Source organism: Arctopsyche grandis, chromosome 8 (genome assembly GCF_051622035.1).
Source record: "Arctopsyche grandis isolate Sample6627 chromosome 8, ASM5162203v2, whole genome shotgun sequence".
In the NCBI taxonomy this organism is placed as follows: domain Eukaryota; kingdom Metazoa; phylum Arthropoda; class Insecta; order Trichoptera; family Hydropsychidae; genus Arctopsyche; species Arctopsyche grandis.
The window spans coordinates 1454648-1475480 of record NC_135362.1 but is presented as its reverse complement, the minus strand read 5'-3'; the positions used below and the strand labels follow the sequence as shown (position 1 = coordinate 1475480).

The window sequence follows — 20833 nt, the reverse complement described above, 5'->3', positions numbered from 1 at the left end:
TTCATAAAAAAACGCGGTGTCGGATGTCGGTGATTTGTCAAAGGGTTTTTTTTCTTTCGTCGAAATAAAATTAATAATCACACATTATCCGATAAATTTTACCTCTGAAATGATTTAATTAATTGATTTATTTCGACGAGAGAAACAATTGAAGAATAAAAAGATCCGTTTGATGTGACCGACAACACCCCGGGTTAGCAAAAATCGTTGGATCACCCATACTAATACATGATATATTCTCAGTAACTGCGCATTACGGGGAAGTAAAAATTAATAATTCTTTGATTTTTTTTCGATTTTAGTGCGTATCTTCGTAAGTCAAAACATCTTCGACAAACAAAAGTCGAGGATTACCTGTATGTGATTGTTGATGATCTAATTTTAGGTCAATCTCGAAAATTTATTTAAATTGTGCATGTTCTGTTTTAACTTTCAATATTTAATTTTAATTTTAATATAATAATAATAGTTTTAATTTTGATATTTAATTTCAATTTTTAAATTTAATTTTTATTTCGATATTTTGTACGCTACTGGTTTTAAAAGTTGGCCTGTGGGCCGTTCGTTGGCTTGGTGCGTACGCACCATAAGACGCGTTTGAAATTTGAATTTCTGAAAAGTGCCCGACGTCTATCCAGTTCTTAGTTTTAAACATAGATGGCGGCGGTAAAATAAAATTATTGGTATTTTTATTCAAAATAATAATTTTATATACGAATTATAGAAGAGGTATGTTTTAAAAAACTTTTTTTTTTATTTAGCACTACACCACTGGTTCCATCGCATAAAAAGTTTGGGAAACCCTGGTGTACGCAATTATGTGCAAATATGTAGTTACAATTCATATTTCAAAAAATATATTAGGGGGCCGTTACGAAGTTTTTCACGAGGGCCCAAAATTTCTAGCTACGCCACTGTGACTGTGTATGTAAGTTGGTTCAGAATGTTTTGAATATGATAGTGTAAAGTTGCATAAACAGTCGACAGAAGAGGTGCAGGGCATAATAGTAGAATAGCAGAAGAGCAGAAGCAGGTAGAAGTAATTGCACGGAGGGAGGAAGACACGAGCGAAGAACGAGCAGCGATCGGTTCGTACCTGCCAATTACGGGGCGATTAGCGCGCGACGAGAGCGAGACGGCGAGCGCTGCGAGAGCGAGAGAGAGAGCGAGAGAGTGTGGTGTGTGGTGTGGGTAGAGTGGGGGGGTGGGGAGTAGTTGTGAGCGCGCGCGCGTGCAGTGCACGTGCAGCGGTTGCGCGTGAGGCATGTGACGTGCGCGCCACGACGACGACGTGCTCGCGTGTAGAGTGTCGAGTGCAGTGAAATGGCGCGCAGCTGGCGGCGCGCGGCACAGGGCGCAGCCGCCGGCTTGGGGCTCCTCTACATCAGCCTGCTCCTCTACCAAGCCGGCGCTCCGCCCCCGCAGCCCCTCGCGCCCCCGCCGCAGACCCCCGCCGCCCCTCTCTCCAGACTCCCGGCAAAGCCGCCCCCGCCCCCGCCGCCTCCCTCCTCGGGACTCTCCGACCTCTTCATCAGCGTCAAGACCACCGGCCACTACCACCACCTCAGGCTGCCCATCATCCTCAAGACCTGGTTCCAGCTGGCCAAACATCAGGTACTTACTTACTTACTTTACCATGTCCATCTCTTACTTTGCCATGTCTTGCTTTGCCGCGCGCGCGCTTACTCCGTCGCCATGGTTACCGCGTCTACAACATCGTACACTGTACGCCCATACCCAAACCAATCTACATACAAACAAACGACATACGACATATCAATTGCTTGACTTGTAAGGACAGACTCTCTTTTTTCAAGATCGCAAGTTTATAATAGATCACAAACTGTCTTTCAATGAGCATTTTAACCATATAGTCACTAATTCATATAAACTGTTGGGATTTATCTGCCGAGTTGCGGATTTATCAGCATACTCTGATATTGCTCTATAACAGTTTGGTTCGTAGTAATGTGGAGTATGCTTCAGTCATATGGTCTGCTTATTACCAAACTCATATATGTAGATCGTTTATTTAGAAGTGTTTTCTGCGTCATTTATCCCATAAGACTGGTCTTGTAAGATTGCTGCCAACTTATAATGACAGATTTTCTCTTTTGAAGATCGCTAGTTTGTCTCATCGCAGAAGGGTTTCTGATTTGTCACTTTTATACAAGATTGCTAATGGTATCCTTGACACGTCTGTTTTGAATGAAATTAATTTAAACGTTAATGCCCCCATTCACCAGATGTAGAAATCTTTTCTATCCACCAATTTGTCATAACACTTCATTTATTAGTACAATCGCACGTATGTGCCGTTTTTACGATGGTATGGATGATTGTCCCGAACTTTTTGCTGACTCTTTCAGTACTTTTAGGGTAAGCAAATCTGTAGTTGATTGTCCATTCATTGTTTATTAATTTTAATATGTTTTTGTAATTTTTCTTTTTTTTTGCTTTATATTACTTATTTTATTTATTTATTTTATTTTATTTTTATTTATTGAAAAATCAACAGACAGGATGTACATAGATATGTATAAAAAAACAAATAGTAAATAAATAATATATGTAACATCCGAGTCCAATAATAGATTTTTAAAAAAATGAAAAAGATAAATATAAGGAAAACGAATTAAAAAGTAAAGAATAAAGGCATGACAAAATATGTAGATCATTGCATAATTCAACTATAGTATTTAAATATTTGGAAAAGATAAATATTACCATGTGTACATGGAATATAATATTTTCATTTATATTTGTATATATTTTGTCTCACTGTACTGCTTTCTTTTTTTATATTTATTAAAATAAATAAAAATAAATTGCGATCAATGAAATGTAAATATGGCACATACATATGTACATATGACTTTGTGATTATTTTTCTTTTACATATAAAATTCAATGCAAAAAAATTTTGTTTGTTTCGGTTTCGTACAATGTAGTTAATTCGTCGTGAAAAATGAAATACATCATATTGTATGTAATCCTAGTGGTTTTACCCGGCTTAGCTCGGCATTTGTAATATAAACCGCTTAAAAATGGCTAATCTAATAGTAAACATTTGAATAGTTTTATTTTATTTAAATTTATTTGAATATTCATTTATTTTTTTATTAAATTTAACGCCACGGAATCTACGAATCAAACAAACATACACACAAAGTCTCTTTCGAAATTATAATATATATTAGATTATATGTATAGGTATATATGTATGTATGTACGTTATGACTGTGATACATATATATTTTTGTATGTAAAATGCATCGTAATTGCAACAATCAAATTGCTGCTAGTATTCCTCAAAGAAGCATCTACTAAAGTTTTAGTTTATCCTTTGATTTGGAACTTGACTCAATCTATTATGCATTCAATCAGTACCAATCGTGCACTATTTCCAATCCGACTTTTTAAAACTTTTCCATATGTAAATGCAATGGAATTGCTACAACCAAAGTGGTTACTTATATTATTGTACGAACAGAGGGGGTGGGAGAGCCGGGGTAAAGCTCCAGGACCTGGACTACTCGAGGGGCCCCGTGTCGGAAATCATACCTGTTATATCATTATCTTTCTTATTCAATTATTTACAAAAATATCTACCAACATATATGTGTGTAGGTATGTTTCTAATAGTTCTGATAGATTTTTCGCATATTAAAAATATATTTATAAGATCTCTTTCCTTAATTTGTCATAGGTCCCGAAATTATTTTTCCCAGGGCCCGGGATTCCCTGTCTACGAAATATGGAATAAAATTTAATTAATATAGTTTATATCATATAATCGTTACGCGACCCCAGATTTTGAGTAATTTTATTACATTAATTACATTAATTTTAGCCAGGATCATAATTGTAATTCCTCTAAGGTTGTCATTTAAGCCGGAACTATAATTTTTATATTGTAGTACTTTTTCTTTATAGTTTTATGTTTATTTTTTATATATTGTTTTTGACATCAGCAACTTCATTTATACGAGGCTATTAAAAGTTTACTTTCGCAAAAGATTGAGCTAAAATTCCTAAGTCTTCAAATCGTTTTGAAACTTTGCGATTTTTTATACAAAAAAAGCGATCAATTTGCAGATGATAAATTCAAAAATGATATTTCCATATATACAATTTTTTTTTTAGATTTTAGATATTTTATCTCATTGTTTACATACAATTATGTAAGATAAATCTTCATTTTTATATGTATATTGTACTTATTCATATCAATTTTAAGTCAAAACATACTTCGAAAGTTTAATATTTGTGAAGAATAACTGCATTGAAATTATTGTTTCTAATGATAGTGGAAAATTTACATACAATCCGTATACAAATGGGTTTTATCGAATGAAGACGTTGAAAACGTTTCCTCAGGATGTTTATACTGTTGAATACATACGTTGTCATAAAATTGTAATAGAATATACAAATGTATGTACATAGAGAGATTATTATGCCTATTTGTTTCAGGGCCGCGCTAAATATACGGATTGCATACTGATGTTTTTTTTTACATTATTATATTTTATATGTAACTTATCACGTCAAATTGTTGATTATATTTTGCATAAGCAAATTAGTACATACTCTGTGCTGAATCTTAAACGAGTTAACCGAAAGCGAAAAAAATATGTTAAAATTCAGGGACGCAGAGATCAGGTTTGTCGCCTCGCGTATTTTGTCGCGCAAATGCGATAATCAACGTACGTGTAATATATAATTATAGAATACTGAAATCGATGAAAAAATCCGGTTTTATTTCGGCCGTTGTGTTTATCAATTTGAAAAACCGGCAAAAACTATCTCGTGTTATGTCAACGTTCTTGCGAGCGGCAGATGTTTGTGTTTCAAACTAGTCGCTAATGAAAATTTTGCAATTTAAATTATTGTTGTTTTAAATTTTGCGCCGTTGACGTTTTGTTGTCGTAGCAACATGATGACTCGTTGATATTTCAGACTGTTTTGCGTTGTTTGACATGAGCAAAAAAAATTTTGCATTATTCCAGTCTTTTTTATCTCGTTTTAGAAGCTCATGCATTTGACTTCATTGACATGTCAATGTTTTAATTTAACGTAAACGTTTGGAAGATTATCTATCTCGTTCTTCATTCATGAGGACGAATGGAACATATCGTGGCAGATTTATGTAGATTTGAAGAATAAGCTATCATCAAAATCAATCTTTTATTACTAAAATGTCTTAATAATACCATACTTTTCAGAACTACATATTTTATAAATAAATTCAGTTTATTTCATTCGTTTTTGATATATTGAGTTTTAATTAGCGATAATAAAGAAATCGAATATGAATTGTAACAAAAAGAAGGATTTTTTTTTTCATTTTCAGGTCTTATTATTAATAGATGGTATATTTTTTGAAGTTCCAAAAAACAATTATGCTCATACTGCAGTTTATCTTCGGAGTATTTTCATATTCTACTTCAATAAAATGTAAATTTTAACATCATCAAAAATTCAATGAACGCCATGCTATTGATTTTAGATATTCATATTTATTTATTTCTCTTTTGAAATGGAAGACAAAGAATAACTGTTTTTACAACTAATGGAGGGCCGTTTTTTTAAGTCGAAACATAGAACAAGTCCTTATTTTAGATACCGTATACTATAATTTATAACTACCCTCGGAATTAAATATGCAAACGTGCGAGTAGCATTACATGTATAAAATTCAATTTATATAATCCCATAATTCCGTAAAATATGCGTATTATAAAATTTTATAGTAGGGACAGTGTCGTGCCGAGACCCAACTATGTAGATCTATTTTTTTTATTATAATAATAACAACAATATACGGCCTCAAAGTGAAGCGCTTTAAGCGGACCATTAGGTATATATTTTTTTACATATATTATAACCCCCCCCCCCCCGGAGGTCAGTTTAAAGATCGTAACCCTTTGCGTGCTGGCGGCCATTTGTTACGGTTTCTAATTTCTCTTCTCTTCACTCTCGTCAAAATTATTCCAGATTACGTGCTACGTGACGGTCGTGGGTGTCACGTGTCATCCGATCGTTATTCAAATTTTCATAACGAACGTGTATATCAAATATCATCATTATTCGCGTGTGTCAACGATTTTGATTCAAATATTATGACTAAACATATCTATATGTATGTGTGTTTTATATTGTTATTAGCATTCGGTATCAGTGGTTAGGCCAAAGTGCAAACCTTTCAGTTTTAAATAATACGCAATTTATGTATGTATATACATATGTAAATTTGCTATACAATCTGATGGTAGAATTTTGGAAGAGTTCGGAGTCCTAGATCAAACGGCTCCCATACAAAACCCCCGGGCAAGTATGTTTGATCGCTTTGTACATATTTATTTATTTTTAAAAGAATTTTTTGCCAGTGTCTCTACAGTTGCTCAAAACGACACTGGCCAAACATTTAAACAACAAAAAAATTACACGGAATAGAAAAAATCATGAAAAAAATAAAGAACATGATAAATATATGTAATTTTATCTACGTACATCCACCGAATTTAGTTTTTCGTGTCATTCAGTACTTATGTAGCTTGTTTTTAAAAGGGGTTAGGACCCAAAGTCAAGGTGTCCCTTTATAAACTTTCACCCGCTCGAGTAATTCTGGGTAATTCATCTGTTTATCATTATCATTATTGCAACTGTTAATCATTTACTGCTTCTCTAACAGGCGTTCTTATTTCAATTTTTCTCTTGTTGCTTAATGATTTTAACCATTCATTCTCTTCACTATGTCAGTTACTCTGGTCAGCCATGTATTTCGTTTTCTGTCTATCCTCATACATACATTTAAATGTACCAAGTATACATTTAAAACATTCAAAACTTCTCTGAGTATATTCATTCCACATCTGTTTGCAATATGGAGAGAAACACGCGATTCTTATTGGTCAGCTAAGGTGTCCTGACCGATGGGAATCACGTATTTTAAGGTTTGGGTATATTAGTTTTATAACGAAAATTTTCAAACAATAGTAATCGATATTTAGAGTTTGTCTATTACTCGTACATATGTACGTCATTATTGCTAAAAATTATTGAAAAGTTTCTTCTCTGAAGAAAATGCATTTTTGACTTAAAACAGTCTCATATTTGCTATTTCCAAACTTTTCGTTTTAGTTTTATATGTAATAATTATAATTCATAAAACTTTAAATGTACGAAGCGAAGCTTTTAATATTCGCTAGAGTCGCAAAGTGCATTTCAACATATGTACATATTATACCTATATAAGTATGTATATAGTCGAAGCTTTCAAAAGCTTATGAAGCGAGTTTGAGTCGATTCCGTGAATAATTTACGATAGTGTTACAACCATATCAATATTAAATGGGATTTTATTAATAATTCAACAACAAAAAAGCAAATATTCTTCCTATCGACATGTGTATTCATTTTTACATAATTGATTTTTTTCCTTGCGTTCATCCAAATCGATGGAAATTCTTTTCTGAGAAGTTCTCTCTCTGATCTTTTTAGTTGAAAAAAAAAGTGTTTGGGTATATGTATACCTATCCGAAATGCTTACCTATCACTATTATGTAATGTTACGCTCGAGCGAACCGCACGCGCGTAACAATCGACCTGCACGCGCTTCACATTTTGACGTACTTCAGTCAATGTGTCGGCCATTATTAAGATTATATTTATTTTCGAAGTGTTCAGCAGTGTAAACAAGCCACGATAAACTCAAAAACTCCGTTCCGTCTATAGCTAATCTCAAAATGAAGCATCCCTTGATCCGAGTGAGTGCAAGAAGCGCGTAGGTTTCCCTTGGTTGGATTTCGATTCGTTGGCGACATATTTTTACATGCTTCAGGTATAATGATTATTTGCGACATGTTCGACGTTGTAAATAAGCCACGATAAAGTCGAAACTTTAGCCCGTTCGATGATCTACTCGAAATGAAGCAGCCCTTGATACGGGTACAAGTATTCTTGGGTGGATTATCGATTCGTTAGCGACGTCTGATACCCAAACACAAGTGGCTCGTCTGTCTCAGGATATAGTCGCACTACTCATATGACCGGGCACGTCATATGAGTTGTAAGTAAGAAACGGAGTGAGCATCCGAATCGGACGTGGAGCGTGTGCGTGGGAAAAGCATGACCGTGAAAAGTACTTCGCGATGGCTATCGCCTTGGTCATCAACCACGAATGCTGTTTTAATTGAAGCACAGAGGCGGAACCCCTCCCCCTTCTGTTTGTTCACCAACCGTGGACAATGTCCCCTCCCTTGTTATGGGCCACCGTGACCTTTTGGTTCTTCTAGGTTCATCAAACCAGACCTTAAGTAATAAGTACTGTTTCCAGATTCTGCGACTGCAGCCAGCGACTGCAACCGAGCGGGTCGATTCCATCATATTTACCTGAAATGTCACACTCCTGAACGTCTATAATCTAAAAACAGCCTTTAACCCTTTGAGTGCTGACGTCTTGTCTGTTGAAAGCCCGCCACGCTGAAAATTTTATTTAAAAATCCAATAGAAAGCAGGCATAAAAATTGTAGCTAATCAAAACAAACCCTAGATCACTACTCTAGTTACACTAACTACCGCCGAGGATTTCGAGTTTTATAAAGGTGTGTTTAGACTCCCTAATAAATCTTGCAATGTAATATACATATATGTACATATATACATATTACATTGAATGTCTGTCTGTTTCGTATAGGCTCATATAAACCACTCAACCGATTACAATGGAACTTTCAGGATTTGTTGTATGCATGGCCGGGAAGCTTGCTGTGAAAAAAAACGGGGAATAACCTCTTAATAATAATACTCGTAATTACGATTTTCCCGACGCGAAAGTTTGAAGGAAATGTGTTCTTTGGTAACTACGTTACCAGTTGGTTTATGAGCTCCAACCATCACTTGAAACCGGAACAGGAACGGGAACGGGAAATGCATGTCTTATTCTGGCATTGCAAACGCATGCCGGGTTCAGCTAGTATAAAATAAACAAAAGAAGTCTATTAATGAATGTATTTTTCCAAAACTAGTTCCATCTTCTTCATTGTTGTTAAAATGTATGCTCAGAATCTAAATGCGAAGGCACAAATCATAGTTAGTGACTAACCGAGTTAACTTCAGACGATGATCAGAGTTCTGACGAACCGATACTTCTATTATTTGAGAACTGCGAATCTTTTTAATATTTTTTATATACTTTGTATTGTTTGGATATGTAGCATGAAGAGAGGAAGACAGTTTGAAGTTGACGAGACGTATACAATGAGTTGATATTGTTATTGAAGGTACGGATTGTTTGGTTTAATCCAGATCATCTCCAGTATCCGTATCGAAAGTAAAAAGAAGAATAGGACTAGAAAGTTGACTGTGAAAAGACATGGCGAAGAATTAGAAAGGTCGGGACTATGTAGGTCTAAATTGAACTAAAACGCTCATAACATTGATATACATACATAAATATCGATGAAACCAAAAAACACGAATCTTTTACATATGTATGTTTAATAACTATGCGAACTTCGACTGAATTATTTATTAAAAAACATTTTTCTAGGGTTTTTGAACAGTCACATTATAATAATATGTGTGTAAAAAAATGAAACCTTGCCTTTCGGTGGCAAGTTTTTAGTGTACATTTTACGATTCAACCTCTTTTATTTATTTATTTTTTTTCAATTTAATTAACCGTTCACAAAACATATTATACTACTACTATTTTGATAAGAAGCGTTTAAGAAAGGCGATAAATTTTTTACGACACGCCATAATAATGTTTCGAATGCAGTTAAATCAAAACGCATCGTAAAACCGGTTGATAAATAATTAAATTATTTCGGCAACAATATATGTATGTATGTTATATCACCGGTCGGCAACCTTTTATGAAACGTTATCATAAAATGAACCCACATGCGAACATACATAATATGTATGTAGTGTAGGATTGACTGGTAGAAACTAACTAACTCGAACATGCATAGCTTTTAGTGAAAATTGGGGAAATTCGGACGACGCCAATGGGAAAATGGTTTAACTGACAAAGTTACATACATATATTACGGATGTATATTGTAGATCAGGATTGCATAGTTAATTGGCTTTTGCCGAAATCCTCTGAATTTACGTTACATACATATTCCGTTGGCTCCCGAAACTGCTATTTAATTCAGTGTACTAAATGCTTTCAGTCCCCCGTTTCCCATTTTGAATGGAACTTTTGCATTACACTTACATAGTTTTATCAACCACATTGGTGGCTGGGAATGGTTCATAATTCTTCAATTTTTGAAATTATATTCATTAAATAAAATATCGAAGAATTACAATGACATTGTACTAAAAGTGTACTAATATTAAAATTTGATAATGGATGATATTTTTATTAACGATACGTTTCATTTGAGACTTTTCTAATGTGAAATTATTCCATAAATGTATTATAATATATCTTGACGCATATGTTTTTATATAAAAAAACTGCTCTTGAGCAATAATGAATTAATAAAACAGAAAATCGGATGGTTTTGCGGATTCCGCAAACAATATACGACGAGCTGTTGGCAATGCATTTTTTTTTATTATTTATTCCTCTTTTTTATATTAGTTCCACTTGTACGTTCGTAAAACACCCCTTCCTAATTTCAACCAAGCCTCTTTTTGTTTTGTTATGCCAACTAAAAGCCATAAGACAAATTGTCAAATATTTATATGTTTATTAATTATTATTTTCAGAAAATATGTTTTATATCTCGCATACTGATTTCAATTACTTAAAATTGTATTCCTATATGGAAAATTATCAACTCTTCACATAATATTTTCATTAGAATTGTCTTCTAGAAGAAATTTCATTGAATAATAACACTGTTCGACACGAAAAATGGTTCAGAGACGAAATATAACTTTTCTTATAGATCTATACTCAGTAAATACGAATCTGGTAATAAAAAATGTTGATTGGCTCGAGATTCGGAGATGTGTTTTTTAAATCGTGCGATTTTTCTATATCTTGGTGTTGTTCGGTCGATGTCTCAAAATATGTCAATTTCCTGTTCAAAATGAATATTGGAATCTACATATAGTCGGGTATTTTATCTTCCATTTGTAATAATTTTCAGCTTTCAAATCTCTCTAAGTAGTCGTCCAGTTCAAATTAAAAGTCAAAAATACGTATTTTCACTTGGGATTTTTTCCCACTGTTAATACTATTTTATATTGAGTTTTTTCTATTCAAACATGTTTATTGGGAAAGTGTTCTCCACACTATTTTTTTGTTTTCGTTTAAAAGGTTTAATTGGAAGTGTGCTGAACTTTAAATCGATAAAATTGCGAGCAAAAAGCTCGTACTAGTATTTACTCGTATTTACACGAATCTGAATTGAATTAATAGGGATAATATATTAAACTATCTTTATATGAGAATTAAATAAAATTCCACTTAAAATCATATTTCGACTATTCTTGTGGATTAATAACAAAAATTCGTTTATTTTATCGAGGTGAGGCAGTTATCAATTTTATATTCTTTATTTTAACTCTAGATTAGAATGCAATTAAAAAACAAACAAACTTTCTGAGTACCATTAAAACATGATAAGTGATTGATCCTGTGTAAAAAATTAAAATCTTAAATTTCAAAAGTACTTAAAGTAAAAAACATATCAGACGAACTGAATTTATGCTTGGAAATCTTTAGCAAGCGTTGCATTTGTGTGCATTAATGCAGAATGCAGAATTTAGTTAACACGTTCGCGACCGGGCCCCGGGGTGTGACGGTGTGAGTCACGCGCGCGCGGGTCGCGTGCCACTCACGTGTGCCATTCATTGTTGCACCACTCGATACGACCAAATGCATTTTGCACCGACACAATGCACTTATACCTTTTTGTCACTTCAATACATCTACATATATATGTACATATGTATATAAAAAGACTTTTTGACCCATACCATATACATATTATGCATAAGTCTGTATGTTAAATATGAAAGGCAACAATGCACTTTTTAACGTTATTGTATGTACATAGTATGCATAGTATTTAACGCTATTGTATGTAGTAAGTCCAACTTGTTATTTGCTTGAAAATGAGGCTATGGTGGTCATTGACCTAGACAGTTTTCTGCCGTAAGGTCTCCTCTAGCCACAGATCCTACGACGTAAAAATCCGAGTTTTTTTTATGTTGTGCGATTTTTCGTCTTATTCATCTGGTGTAAATTTCGCCACCGAAGTTAACATTTTCATCCCGGGAATTGTATCCATCTGTGCAAATTGAGGAAGCATACTGCGCGTTTATCATCTTTCGCTTTTACCTCACCTTCGTTTATTTTTGCGCGTTCGTTTTATCAAACGCTTTTCGCGGCGGATTGGAATGGATAATCTTAAAAACATTCCGCTTTTTCTCTCTTGCACACTGGAATTCTGCATTTTCCGGTTTGCGCAAATCAGAAGGTGGGTCTTTTCATTCCGACCAAATTACATTTGCAAGTCTTATCTACCTATGTATGTATATACACACACGAAGACTATATTTTGCGCATTTCGCTCCGCCGTGTAAAATTTGAATAATTTCACAACCTTATTTGTATATATATATAGCAATGTATATTTTGCATGATATGGTTTCTTATATTGTGTTTATTTTGGCAAGATTGTGAGTAATAAGCTACGCCAAATGAAATTCAATGAATTATTGGATGTTCATAAAAGGTATTATCAACTGAAGATTAAAAATTATATTTGAGAAGTCTCTACGGCAGAAACCTATCTGCCGACAAATCATTCTTTCTATGAACTGCTCGTAATTTTCGTAATCTTCTTCATAAATAAACTTTCGCTTGCCAAAGTTACGATGTATACAAAACACATCGATAGCTAAACAGTTAATCCAATTGTATCGAACACTGACTTACAGATATGGTTAAGAACAACTAACTCCTTTCATATACAAAAACACTCGAAGAAATGTGTCACAGCCGAATAAAGCCAAACACACACTCACCATTATAAAGACAGTGTTAACCATTCATAATATTCCGCACCCAAATCTGTTGAAACATTTTAATCATTGGCTTGTATCAATTGGAGATAAGGAATATATTTGGATTTGTCCATTGGATCCGTCCTGTTTCAAATATATGGCCGATTTGAATATTACTTTTGATCCTCAATTCACCTTTCACAACTACATTATGACAGTCGCTGACGTTTTCTTTCGTCGACTCGGATTTGTCTTGAGATATGCTAGGTTATTTATTCTCCAACCCTTTGTCTTCTCGCTTGCTTTTCAACTAGCTTATGAGAAGCAAACTAGATTATAATGCGATTGTGTGGAATTCGCATGAAGCAAATTACTCTCTAATGATTAAAATAATGCAAAAATCATTTCTTCACTACCTATATAGGAAATAGTGTGGGTGTTACCCATATATCTACACTATTCCTTTCCTTTTGGGCATGTTTGGATATAATTCCCTTGAACTTCGGAGAAGCTTCTCATTAATTTGTTTTGCTCTCCAACTTCTACGTGGTAACACGTTATGACCGTTGTTGCTGGAACAGTTAGAACTTTATGTCCCTGTTAGACAGACATCAGCATTTGATGGTTGTACCTCATGCTCGCACAGTTCTTTATCGAATGGCTCCTATTCCAAGAGCTATCCAACTTCTCAATGAAATAAATCGTCGCTGCTGAGCCTTAATGTGATATTTTCCACCTCAGTGAGCGTAGGTTATCGGAGATTATTCTAACCTGTGCTCATCATTATTTGCATAATTGAATGTGATGTATGAGTGGAATTTTGATCTTCTCCCTTCCATTTGGGCCTCGCAGGAATGATTTGTATTTGCGGTTCGTATATATTGATGTTAGCTATAGGTGCAAGGCATTCCCTACTTTGTATTTTGTTATTTTTACATTTTCTGCTATTATATATTATATATATATATATATATATATATATATATATATATATATATATATATATATATATATATATATATATATATAATGCTATTGTTTTTTATGATTACATATAAATGTATTTACTTTATCTATGTACGTAGTAACAATAGATGAAGTTTTGTGATCATGCGAAAATTCGAACTCGAGATTTTGACTGATTCGAACTCAGAATCGATCACTGATCACGTTTTCATGATCTAGAAAAAATGTGTGTGTGTGTGTGTCTGTGTGGGTGTGTATTTTGGGGATATTTTTAACACCGTTAGTCCTATCGAACTGAAACTTAGTATCGGTTACTGAAATTCTTATCGACACGACGTAAATTTTTTTCAAATTTTTAAGTTGACCGGAAATGGTACCTCGCCTTATAGGTGTCCTCTTTTTTTAAGTTTTTGAATTCAATTATCTCCCAAACCACTAACTGAATCGGACTGAATTTTTTTTAAATATGATACAAATAATAATTTTTATAACCTCATATTTTTTAAATATTTCTATCTGAACCGGAAGTAGTACTTTTACTCTAGAGAATCGAAGTTTTTTATGTTTTTTTTTCAGAAACCTTTTGGTTTATTGAACTGAAATTTCATATCTAGAAGTTTAAGTTTAATACCAAGTTAATTATAAAATTTAGTTAGCATCCGTCAACCGGAAGTAGCAGTTTACTCTTGTTCGATTTTTCTTCCACTATTTTTTTCGACCCCTTAAACATGTGTGTTCGTCACAAAAAAATTCAAGTATAATTCTTGTATCAATTTGATGAAAATAAAAAAAAATTATTATTTTTTATAAACCGGAAGTGGGATTTTTTTCTCTTAGAAAGGTCGAAAATGTTGTGCCCACTACTCTGTCCACACCCCTGAACGTATTAAGCTGAAAATTTATATTTCTATCCTTTATGTACTAACTTAGATCTGGTAGGGTTTTGGTCAGAATTCGTAAACCGGAAGTAGTATTTTTTTTTAAAACAATATTTCATTATTTTTTCATTATTTTAATTTGACCTTTTAAATTGTTTTAAGCTTCTTGATATTTATTGTGTATAATAAAAATAGTGGTTTTAAGTAAAAATAAAAAAAAATTACTTAATTAATTGAACCGGAAGTGGGATTTTTTTCCTCGTAGAAAGGTCAAAAATGTTGTGCCCACTACTCTGTCCGCACCCCTGAACGTATTAAGCTGAAAATTTATATTTCTATCCTTTATGTACTAACTTAGAGCTGGTAGGGTTTTGGTCAGAATTCGTAAACCCGAAGTAGTATTTTTTTTTAAAACAATATTTCATTATTTTATTTTGACCTTTAAAATTATTTTTATTTTCTTGATATTTAATGAGTATGATACTGATAGTGATTTTTAGTAATAAAAAAAATTTGAACACAATCAGACAACCGGAAGTAGAACTTTTGTTTTGTGCAAGTTTCCATACATTTGCGCTCAATTTGTATCGCTATCATAGTCATCAGTTCAATATCGAATTTTGTTTTGTAACCTTCTTATATTCCTCAAATACATAGATAAAGTCATGGGTTGGTCACACCCGAATTTTTTTTGTATGTGTATATATGTATAATATATATTTACATGTACTATATATTTTTATTTTTCTTATCTCTCTGTATTTTTTCGACCATTGTAGCGCATTAAGGAAATGTCCAAAGGAAATTCCTTAGATTTTTACATACATATATCTGAAGACATTTGGATTTTATCCATATCTGTTCCCTAGTGTCTTTGTCTTGGGATCTTTGGGTTTCAACTCCCTGGCAAAGAAGAGATTTATTTCTTGGGAAACATTTCGTAAAATTACTTATTTATTTGTTTTTTATTATATTTACACATTTCTTACTTGATTTTTTTATGATTTTTATTTTTCTTGATTTGTTTTAACTTATATTTGTATTATAACCATAGTGACGCTTTGGGGATACCTGTCAAGTCTCTGTGGTATTGATTTTTAAAATAAAATAAAATAAAATTAGGGTCTCCGGTAATGCCACAATGGTCCAAACTTAAACTTAAAATAAAATATAAAAGTATATATTTTTAAGAAAAGTTTAACAGTAGATGGTTTAAATCTGTATCTTCAATCTTGAACATTCGCTAATTCGTTTTTGAAGTTTAAACTTATAGGGACGCGATTCGGTGCAAGATTTGTAAATGAAAATGAGGTGATTTTGCCTTTTCGCAATATCATCTATCAACGCTGCTTATAATCTGGGTGAATGCTGGGTGTATGGGTGTCCTTTTGAGTGATAATTTTCGTGCGATTGCAGTGTAACAGTGTGGGTTTATTAAGGAATGAAAGATCAATTGTGAATTAGAATCAGATAGTGGCGTGGAAACAATTCCCGCATATCCGTCGACTTCCGTTCAATTCCCACCGCGTTGTAAATCAGTGCGTCCCGGCTTTGTTGGCCGTAATCAAGTTAATATGGCGGCCACGTACCGACGAATGGGACATTCACGGGGATGTGAGAATTGACGGGGGGAACAGCTTTTTTTCTCCACATTCATAAATCTCGTTCGCCGGTTGGTTGTCCTCTCTCTCTCAACCCCACCGTGGGAACTTTCTCCGACCCTCTCCCCTACCATTCAATTACTACGTTCTACCCTCCCCCCATTTGCTTCCGTGTTAAATTACTGTAAACAAATCGTACCATTTACATACAACATAAGAACCATCCCCATCACTACTACCACTGGCTCTATGTATGGTGAAACAAGCAAATTTCATGTTGATTTTTTAAACTATTGTTTCCATTGATTGACCTTGTCTGTCTGTCTGTATGTCGATTCACCTTCGCTTTGGTGAATTTGGAACAAAGGATCCAAAATTCGTGGGTGTTTGACTCATTGATCGTTGCCGCGATCAATTGTATCCTCGGATTTAAATTGATATTTATGCATGTACATATGTATGTATGTATGTGTATGTATGTAGTATGACTAGGGTTTCCATGATTGCTAAGCATTAATAAGAGACAAATAAAAGTTTAAGTGCCAAATAAATAAAACATGAAAAAAGTAGGTACATAGGTAATGGTTTAATTTTACTCTGATAAAAAATCTAATCCTTCATATTTATAAGTTGATCTTACTTTTTTAATTACATCATTTTCTTCTTTCACATAATTATAAAATTGGGCGCAAGTCATTTTAAAATTATAATGACAAATCAAAATTGTTTTAATTATCTCCACTGACAAACTATTTCTTTCGTCCAACTACTGAGTTGACATTAGGGAAAATTTTCTCTCCATATTTGCATTGTGGGCTGAAATGGCAAATACGTATTCGCATAGCTTGACATGACTTTTGTACAATATATGTATGTTATTTGTATCTGTAAAAAACTTCAGCCATTTATCTTCCATACTCAATTTCATAGTTGCTTCGTAGATTTGGTTGGTATTATTTTTCTCTAAATAATCTTTTAGATATGTATACAAATTTCAAAATGGTTGAATAGAAACTTAGTGTTTTGCCAATATCTATATATTTCTTCCCATTTAGGAACTTATTTGAGAGTCATCCAGTCGAACGCATTGAATTTTTTAAATAATTGTGACCATTTCTCAATATATTCCGCAGTCGGATGTCTCACGCAGAGTTTAGGGAGAAAACGGGACAAATAGTAATACGGAACTGAGTAGTGAGATACGGTGACAGTCCCGTAAATGTCTACGGGACGTATGGCAACCTTATTTATGACAGAACGAACCCGGGTCTTGGGAAAATAATAATTCTAGACATTTTTTATGGGGGGGAACTTATTTAAAAATATTTCACTTTTTCAATGTGTATAATTTTATGAAAGAAAAAAGAATGCGCCGCAGGCAAAAAAACACAGAAACTGGATACTTCGGTTAGATACGTAAATATAATATAATAAAGTTATATATTATTTTTTCATTTCGTTTTTTTTTCAATGTTTCGTCTACATGTAGTACTGACGAGAAAGGGGAGGCGAATTCCCGGGGCCTGTTATATTTGAAGGGACAACTCAATTCTGGAGAAAATCATAATATGTTAAAAAAAAAAAATTAAAAACCGACCGCAAATAACGACTATACACTCGCTAGGTATTGCTCCGCATTGAAATCTGTGTTTATAATTTATAATAATAATTTTTTATCAAAAAGTTACTTTCTTTAAAAACAATTTGCCTGCGGTGTGTGTACAATATACGTAGGTATGGGGAACTAGTTATTTGGTGTGTTCAAAATAACTAAAATGATCAGTTAAAAATTAAGACCAATGATTAGTAATTTATTAAATAAGTGATCAGTTAAATAATATAAATGATAAGTAAAACCAAATAAATTATAATTTTTGATAATTGGATGATAGCGCGTCGCCCATCTTAGATCCTAGCAGCCAACACTTATTTATTTAAGGGTCAGATTAGGTTAGGTTAATTTAGGGATGGCCCTTTGATCCTTGGATCCTTTTCCTGAATGCGTAAAACCGATCGTTTCATTTAATAACACTGTTCGACACGAAAAATGGTTCAGAGACGAGATATGACTTTTCTTATAGATCTATGCCCAATAAACACGAATCTTCTAATAAAAAATGTTGATTGGCTCGAGATCCGGAGATATATGTGTTTTTTAAATCGCGCTATTTTTCTATATCTTGGTGTTTTTCGGTCGATGTCTCAAAATCTGTCAATTTCCTGTTCAAAATGAATATTGGAATCTATAGTCGGGTATTTTATCTTTCATTTTTAGTACTTTTCAACTTTCAAATCTCGTAAAAAAGTAGTCGTCCAGTTCAAATCAAAAGTCAAAAGTACGTATTTTTATTTGGGATTTTTTTCCCACTTTTAATACAATTTTCTATTGAAACATGTTTATTGGGATATTATACACTATTCTGCACTAAACTACATATGTTATACACTATACTATAAACATGTTTATTGGGATATACTACATAATACTGCAGCCTTTCTTCGAGCGAAAGTGGTTCTCGCAGGACGAAAAGTCTCTGCGGTTCAACGTTTCAATCTCCTTAGTAAATCATCTGAAGTGAAATTTGTGTATACAGGGTTCAGAGTATGCACATGTAGCAAGTAATATAAAAGTGGAGATATAATACATAGGTTGGTGTGGCGTGGCGTGCAGAGTGTTGGGTCTGCACGTGACCCACTCAACCCAGTTCGAGTGGCAAACGGCGATATTCCCGTTGAGCGAGATCACGTAAAGCGCGTTGACCCACACACTTTTTTATTTATTTATTTATTTCTCTGCCACACACCGGGAAAACGGATCACGACTTCCGAATCAAGAGAGCAAATCTCCCGAGGTTTTCTCAATTTTTAAATTTCCAGCTTCGTTCTCATTAAGCAGACGTCGTTCGCGTACTACCAGCCGCATCAATCTTCGTCTGAAGGCTTTCTGCGTTGGACCGATTTGTGTGAGCGTCTTTTTCAACCAAGCTTTTCAAACTGATTTGAATGAGATTTGTCGTAGCGAAATATCGCTAGTTGACTTTCGGTTAGGGTTGTCAGATTTCATGCAAGTCAAACCGGGACACCCCCCCCCCCTAAAAAAAATCAGATCTTTGACTTTTCTATAAATACTTTTCTATAGATAATATTTAGAATATCCATAATTGATTTTTTTCCCTTCTATTTTTAATATATGTAAATGAAAAGTGCTATAATTAAAATGAAGAAACTAAAATATCACTGAGAGGATTAGTGAAAAAATCTAATAAGGTTTTTGGTGCTTTTTCTTTTGCAGCTAAAAAAAGCTTTTAAAGCTTCAAATAGCTTCAGAGTGCGTTCTATTGCAGGTAATAGTGATAGCCACCTAGTTTTTGTATGTGAGAGTAGATATTTATATTCAATATTAGCAAAATCACAGAAATCTTTTAGTCTTTCTGTTCTGACAGTGTCTATTCCGCGTCTGCGTGTGATGAATCATTCAGATTGTAAGAAAATTATCGATTCAAAATAAATTGATTGATGCTTGATACACGTTTTTTGTCTCCCTTCTACACATATGTAGCTCTCCAGAAAGTGTAAGATAGAGACAAATAGTTTATTCTCGAATATTGTTGCAGTGTTTACCAGACTGTTTGGTCCAAACATCGCCTTTTTTTAATAGTTTATGTTAATTCTGAGTTAAAAACTTCTGTAGAAATTTAAAAAGTCAACCGGGACATTTGGGCGTCCCGAGAGGTTTGTTCGGGACACCGGGACACGAGACAAAACTGGTGACAATCCCGATTAATCGGGACGCCTGACAACCCTACTTTCTGTACACTTATTCGTGACTCTTCTGACTTCTCCATTGATCTTTGTTCTGAGCAATTCTTATCTATGTACATATCTAAAAGTGGGCGTTCAGTCTTTAGACGAGTCTCTAGCAATTTCTTTTTCATAGTCGTTTCTTATCAATATATTAGGATTTTATTCACAGCGCAATACAATGAATAGTCTGCTCCTAGTAATAATTGTCACTTTCTTTCAGAAACCCAAAATATTATTTAATAGATAGGATCAGTACCCCAACCAAATCTATTTTTTACAAGGCTCTTTTATATTTCACTTCGCTCATTGGTCTTACAACATATGTACATATAATATATCCTACATACTTCCGATCGTTTTGAAACTTTGTCATGTTGCGTGGTTACGTCAACAATAGGTTTTCAAATCAATTCCGCCAGTATTATGGTGAAAAATAATCATAATAGACACGTTTAAAAAATGCTACAATTTTGACCATCTTGACGTCTTATGGTCAGTAGCCTTATTTATTTATCTTTCCGCCACTCTCTCGTTTTGTCAGATTTTATTATTAATGTTATTATTAATAAATCATGTACGGATACGTGCAAAAGCAGTTTT

At 33.7% G+C, this 20833-nt stretch overlaps 1 protein-coding gene across 1 annotated transcript in view; it reads left to right on the top strand.

Annotated features, from left to right (window-relative positions):
- Positions 1–1157: 1157 nt before the first annotated feature.
- fng (Fringe glycosyltransferase) overlaps positions 1158–20833 on the top strand; it is a 131233-nt gene continuing 111557 nt past the window's right edge. The window contains exon 1 of the mRNA XM_077435844.1: positions 1158–1614. Within this exon, the coding sequence (XP_077291970.1) occupies positions 1324–1614 (291 nt within the window). The 5' untranslated portion in view covers positions 1158–1323. The remainder of the gene's footprint in view (positions 1615–20833) is intronic.